This window comes from Oreochromis aureus, linkage group 9, assembly GCF_013358895.1.
Source record: "Oreochromis aureus strain Israel breed Guangdong linkage group 9, ZZ_aureus, whole genome shotgun sequence".
In the NCBI taxonomy this organism is placed as follows: Eukaryota; Metazoa; Chordata; class Actinopteri; order Cichliformes; family Cichlidae; genus Oreochromis; species Oreochromis aureus.
Window position 1 is genome coordinate 7,728,644 of NC_052950.1, and position 7,238 is coordinate 7,735,881.

Below are 7,238 nucleotides of genomic sequence, written 5' to 3' on the forward strand. Positions count from 1 at the left end.
TTGTACAAAGCAGGGTATACGCAAAAGAGCGCACAGCACAGACCTCACACACTACTGCACACACTGCGAGCGTGTATGTTCAGCGACATTCCAATAAATCCTCATTGACCCCAATGAACCCAGCAAAATTAACCTTTTTTTTTCTCTCTCTCCTTGCTTTCAGAAACCACAGAGCATGGATCAAGTAAATGTGACAGGTGAGCAGCCTTTCTCTTAACGCTGCAGACCAGATCGAGTCATTTGCATTTGATCGTAACGCTCTCTGTTTTGTCCTTTCGTGTTGCATGGTCGGCTTGCTCATCAGCAGCAGCGGTGGCCCCGGAGCCACGCAGAAAGAAAAGGCAAAAGGCAAAGACGAGACATACTGGAAGGAGATCAACGCCGCCATGGCCTTGACCAACCTGGCACAGGGGAAGGACAGTGCCTCCGGGACCACCAGCTGCATTATCCAGAAGTCCTCTCATATAGCAGAGATCAAGACTGTCAAAGTGCCGCTGGTGCAGAAATATTAGCCTGGACGTTGTCCTCCCGTCCCCTCTATGCAAACCAGCAAACATTCCTGTTTCAGCAAACTCGCCAGAGTCCAAATAAACTCCCCTCTCCTCACCCCAAAATGAAAAGAACTGTTGTTTAGGGAGGATGGTGGTGGGGTGGGGGTGTTTGAAGTCAGGAAGTGTGAGGCAAAAAAAGAACTTTCATTCTTTTTGGTTGTTATTGGTGTCTGAAAAAAAAGGTTCATAAGAGGCCTTGACTATCCTTCTCTTTTGCGAATACTAGTTTTAGCAGCAGTATTTCTTAAAAAAAAGAAAGAAAGAAAGAAAAAAAACTTTTGTAATGTTAACTTATTTTTTTTCATGTTTTATTTTTTATTTCTTCTTTTTTTTAACACTACAAATTGAGTCTTTTTGCCAAAGTGCCTTTGTTGTTTAGACGAATAACTCACTGACTGTGGTCGATGGGGAGCACAGATACTGACGTGCCTCTGGAACACTTTTTTAGGGTCCCAGTCATGATTCATGATTCATGATTCAATTTGTGAATGAAAATTCCCAGCAACAGCATGTGCCTTAAGGGCTGAGTGAACTCAGCAATCCGAGGCGCCGACAAACTCGAGTGGCACACACTTGCACGGGTGCGCACCGGGCTTGTGAAAATGCCCGGTGTGAATCCTCTGAAGGCATTGTTCTTGTTTTGACTGGAGTCTTCATTTTGACTGTAAACTGAACTCTGTCCCAGTCCCACCCACGTCGATGGCGGGCCAACAGCAACTGCTGGCTACGCAGATAAGCAGCCAGCTCTCTCCTCCTTGTCCACATCTTGGCCTTGGATTTCATTAACCAGCGAAGGATTCTTTTCTTATCGTGGCTTTTTACTTGATCAGATGTGCACATGATGCTCAGCTGGACCCAAATGAAGACATGGTGACAAAGATATATGCATTTGAGGCGTGCTTTAAGGCTCAGTGGAGGAATGCCATGACCTAAAAGGGATGTTTTTGCTTTGTGTTATCAGTGTTTTATGCGGACACTGTTGCCTTTTCACGTCTGCGCTCAGAACAAGATGGTCTGGTATGAGAAAAAAAAAAACCATCGCCACGAGCACCCCCAGCCTTTTGATCCTCAGCCCTCTCAGCTGTTTAGCATTACATTCTAATTGCTGTTTACAAGGAGCCAGAGGATAGGCTTAAAAGTTTGACTTTCTTCCCCTTCACTCCGTTTTTTTTTACCCCTGACTTCAAAAATACATTTCAGTATTATCTTTTCGTCAGCCAAGCAAGTATTTGTTGTTGTCCGTCTGTGTGTGTGTGTCCAACTGTTTTGTTCTTGATCAAAATTCGGTTTCTCTTAAGCATCAAGCGCTTCTTCTGTCATCCAATGGAAAGCATCTAGAATGTACTAATGTACAGTGCATATGTTAGAAATGTTTGTGGGGACCAATGCCAACTTCACAAACAGGGGGAATGAAATTGAAGTCAAGGGGAGAAGTTGAAGTTGGCTCTCTGTGCTGACTTTTTAATTTTATGTATATCTTCAAGGTACTGTTTATATGTGTCAAAATGTACACTCCTTCAGAAATTGTGCAGTTTTCCTTCTTTTTTTTGACAAACCCAGACTGTGCATCTGGTCAAGGACTTTGAGAGGGAGTGAAGCTGCGCAAAGTAACTTTTTGACCTTTTTATGTGTCTTGAATGTGCAAACTGTTTAAAAAAAGCTGCACTTACAGTTTTCAGTGGAGGTGTTTTTACATAAAAATGAGTGGAAGTAAAGAGCAATGAAGGACAAATCTATTTTATTCCTGTTAGTGTGCCTATGGAAGTATTATGGAATGAATCGCACTAGCCACTCCCCAGGCACTATTTGCTTTTGCAGGTGAGGGGGCTCCCACATGTGTTTTTTATACACCTGATCCAGGCAGGGTGACTGCGGGGTACCGTCGGACCCGCTCCTTGTGTTTCTAATCGCACTTCTGAACCTCTGGGCCGCTCGTGACCCTCACACCTCACACAATACCCGCTTTCTGGGAAGAGGCAGAGCAAAGGACGGAGGCTTCAGAGACAACTAAGATGCCTTTGTTGTTCCTACCTGCCACCCCCACGCCCCCCAAAAAAGAAAACCCTACAAGTACAAACAAAGCCAAGAGTTTTGGTACTGTATACGTCTTTCTCCAGCACAAACCATGCTTTCACAACCATGCTGACGAATGGAAAGCAAACGTATATTAAAGCTTATAAATTATTATTTCAGACTTTGTCGAAACAAAGAAAGTGGTGACCATAGTTTGGTTCTTTTATTGTTAAGTTATATAAATTGAAATGTTATGTTTATTTGTTTGTTTGTTTTGATAGAGACTGGATTTTCAATCCAATGACCAAACACATATCTCCTCGTCTTGTCCGATTTGCTCTCATGTAAAATATCTTTTATAAAAACAGTTGTTACTTGATGAAAGCAATGAATAAACCTCTGAATGAAATCGATGGGGTTTGGGGTTTGTTTGTCTTTTTTTTCCATGTTACTGGTGCACTAATTGATGTTTTAAGGAACTTAATACCAAGCAAAAACTTCCACGGGTGAAAATTAAGCCAATGTGGAAGTTCTAAAAACCTTCCTCATTTGGCCAATTGAGGCCCTCTGTTTCGCAAACAGGTATCTGTTTGTGCTGATAGGGCGATTAACTATGATAAATAGAAGAGGAATCACAAATCTGCTGTTGTCTGCATACACAAACAAATTGCACCAAATGGAATGTCACATTAGCTTCCAGGTCAAGCCAGAAGCTCATAGGTTTGAAAAAAAAAAAAAGAATTCAGAAATTCATCCATGCAGTTGATGCATAATGCTGATTTAACTTGCATTGCTTTTATACAAGAATATAACAAGAGTACAACCATTTAAGTTGAGTCTCCTATTGCAAAGAGATGCATGACTAATGTGTTGTGCAGGCTGACTCAGACTGATTGCAACTTGTTGGCAATCTGTCCACATTTTGGAATTAGTTGGCAATGATTTGCAAACCTTCAACAATCTGTCTGACAGTGATTGCAGTCAGACTGTTGTTGTTTGGAGACAGGTTGCCTCCCACCACATGACCGCATGGTCACTGTAACTACTTGCAATCAGCTGCTGAAAGCAAAAACAACTAAGAAGAAAAAACCAAGAAACCAACAATTTTTCCTAGTGGTAAGTAGGCTGCCGTTCTATTTTCACTCTATTGTGACTGAGCTGTGATATTACTTACAACTACCTGCATCTGGCCTTGTTAACCAAGCTTCCTAGCATTAACTGATAACTTAGCACTCCACTCTCTGATCCCTTCACACTCCAAAAAACAAAAAGGCAATTCTCAAATCAAGGCTTTTAAACAGGCTTTTACAAACTACAGGTGGTTAAGGTGGGTACATGCATATACAATTAAAGCTTAAATATTAAAAAATTGTTAACATGTTAAACTGTTAGCAACATCAGCAATCACCGGAAGTGATGCTTTTATCGTAGATGTAAAGAACATTGGTGAGAAATGTGCGATCAAATCTAGGGTTTCTACATGTAAAAAAAAGAAGAAACACCAAAACATATATAGCCTGTGTGGAACTGAGGAGATCTGTAATAAATCTATTTGGGTTTACCACTATAAGCGAAACCTCTAATAGTAGGTTCAGTTACTTTATTCAGTTATAGTCCAGATTTAAATACAAACTGAAGAAATTTTACATGGTAAGAATATTTAGAGAGAATGAAAGAGCCCCAAATTACATACAGGAGTGTTATTTTTTTATCATTTCAAAGCTTTCGATGAGTGAACAACATGCAAACACAAATTCTGTAAACAGTCACTTTGGGCAACTTTAGCCTTCTTTTGTATATGTAAGGAGGCTAAAGTCTTAATTCCATCTATGGGCCACGGCTCGACACTAAATGCAATATAGGAGATGTTTGTTTATGACACAAAAGGCGTGGTGGTTTTTAAGAGCTAAACAAACTAATCATGACAAACCATTGGGAGAGCTGAATGTACACAGCAGTTAGCTGCGTCAACCGCATACCACACATTAGTGGTTTGGGCCCCAGCGTTTGCTATCTCATGTGTATTTTTGCTACCTTAACGAGAATGTTTGACTTTATTTGTTCAACTTGGGATCACATCAAAATCTGTCTCTTTACAGTTGAAGAGAGCAGAAGGAGATAAATGGCTTTGAAAATAGGTTTCATAAAGTTTGGGTTTTCTATATCCTCTGTCATGATGTGGATACCTACTGTAGTCTGCACCTATAATTTGAACATTTGCAGTATGGTGGATTCTGCATGATAAAGCCAATAGACAACCAAGCTTTTATACCGTGATGTGGCACCTCAGGAAGAAAGACTGAATTTATGCCTCACACTTCCGAGGTGTGTCCTTTTCCTTGGGGCTCAGTCCTTCCTGTATATTAATGGCTCTACCATGCCGCTGCGTTTCTCAAACCTGAGCTCTGCCACGGAGCCGAGGCCAAGACCTCTCTCTTGGCAGGAGAGGTAACAAGCTAGAGGAAACAAGGCTGCAAGGGTTTTGTAAGATGGTGACAGAGCTTTTACCAAACTAGAGAGAGTGAACACCACAATCTGGCTAGTGTTGCAAGAGGCAACGTCGGTTTTCCTGTTACACAGCTGTCTCTGGACCTGCAAGGTGGCTCTCGCTGACACTTCCTGAAATAATCCTTTCAGCATTTTTGACCTCTCATCCCTCACTGCACTTAGCTGGCCAAACCCCAGATTCCCTGAGCAACATTTTCCATTGAAAACCTAAGTGATATTCCACTCTGCCTATAGCTTTCCCAGTCACCTTTTTATCTGCGCCTTCTCTGCGTTTGCTGGTGAAAGACTTGACAGGAGGCGTGAAAGTGCACGGTTATCTCGGAGCACGAGACAGACTTCTCTGGACTTCACCTTCGCCATTTTGTCTGCCGCAAACTAAACTTTCACTGACTCCAGGTCAAACCACACAGAGTAAAATCTAAGAAAGCAGACGTTCTGAAAACCATTTCCCCATTCGATGAAGAAACACGACTCCAGTGGCATGCTGAAGTAATTAGTTACCTTGCTGCGAAGGATGCTTCAAGGAGCCTCTGTTCATTCAAACCAGGACTTTGTCTTTTGGATGCAAATACAAGAGAACCGCTGGTCCTAATTGTTAGATTCCTGAAAGAATTGACTGATTAAAAAATTCATCCGGCCTTGCAATCATTTCGGGTTTGGGACTGTTTTGGATCAACTGGAACTTCATGGGTGTTTGAGAAGGCGAGACATTAAGGCCACCGCTTAGATCACGGACACTGTGTGAACAGAACTAATCACATGGGAGGAAAAAAGGGTCAGCAAAGCCTTATTATTACAAATTAGACCCTATAAATTATTATGTTTTCCCAACGGGCACATCTGTACTGTAGATCAGTTTCACTTTAAGTTTGCATGAGTCTGGGAGCTTTGAGTAGACATGCAAGAATGAGCTGAACTGCACTACACAGTGCGCACATAGATAACAAACTAAAAGAATTACTTTCATTAGTTCAGAATTTTGGTTTACCTGTAGCTATTTCAGTTTCACAGTGAAGACAACGTTCTTTTCACCCAAGAAAGAATCCAACTCCTGCCTTTCACGCTTCATTTGTCTTGTCTTGTCTTACGTTCTCTTTCATTATGTATCATTTCCTCAAATCACTCACATTCCGCCTTTCTCTTCTTGATTCTACTATTATATTAAAGCCACATTTCTCTGCACTTCTTCTGCGTTGCGCTTTATTGTGGTGTGGTTTCTGACTCCCTCTCCTTGTTGAGCTAACCTAAGGCAGTTGAAAAATATTTCCTGTCTTCATTTCTCATAATAAACGTCTTCGCAAACCACCGAGAACAAGACGGAGAGAACCATGCTTACACGGAACCGCAAGTAAACACTGGTTTTGGCCAAACGAGGACACGCTGGGTGTTATTCCAGGTGGACATCATCTCCGTTTTGTTTTGAGAGAGGGTTGGGGGAAAATTGTGACACATGCCAGTTTGAAACAAAAAAGGTCAATTGCACTTGTAAGAACAGCATGTGGAGGCATGCACATTGTTCTGACCTGAGAGCACTGGGAAATGGATAAGTGTAGGTGGTTGAGTTGCCAGAGTAAACTCCTCTTACAGAAAAGAGAGACACGCTCTTCGTGAAACGGAACAGGAACGGGTCTTCGGGGGCGAGGGAATGCAGGAAATCTCTGCTTTGATACCTGGTGTCAAGTTTTTCAGCTTTCATTCACATGATTTCATTGACCGCAGGCGCTCCTACATGTGCCGCGCCGTGTTGTCGGCAAGAAAGCGCTTACACAAAGTCCAACCACGCAAATCGCGTGTTCCTCTCCTCTGTAAACTGACATAATCCCAGTCGCAGTCTCACCGCAAAGCCCTGCAACACAACAGCTCTCATGTTCAGTGCTGTTGTCCAGAGGTTAGTCAGATCTTTTACTGTTTCCCTCCACCATCCAAACAAGCCCACCACGAACCGCCACATGAAGTAGAGCTCCCTGTTTGTTTATTGGAGGATAATGCTTGTGAATTTCCTCCCTGGATCCCTCTTTTCAGTCCATCCAAGTGTCACACACGCACACAGTAATAGTAACAATGCTGGACAAGCAGTTAAGCTGCCTGCACCTCAGCTGTTTCCTAACAGCCTAAATCCTGGTAATTGGCCTTCCCCTGAGCTCCTGAGACAGGCCGACTAAACAG

At 42.4% G+C, this 7,238-nt stretch overlaps 1 protein-coding gene across 2 annotated transcripts in view; it reads left to right on the forward strand.

The window, feature by feature from the left end:
* Positions 1 to 2,977, forward strand: part of mkxa (mohawk homeobox a) — a 28,330-nt gene extending 25,353 nt beyond the window's left edge. Inside the window, exons 6-7 of one of the 2 annotated variants that reach the window (XM_031728332.2) lie at positions 164 to 197; positions 305 to 2,977. In XM_031728332.2, coding sequence (XP_031584192.1) covers positions 164 to 197; positions 305 to 512 — 242 coding nt within the window. In that variant the 3' untranslated portion in view covers positions 513 to 2,977. The remainder of the gene's footprint in view (positions 1 to 163; positions 198 to 304) is intronic. The other variant, XM_031728333.2, reaches the window with a different exon arrangement.
* The last annotated feature ends 4,261 nt before the right edge of the window (positions 2,978 to 7,238 follow it).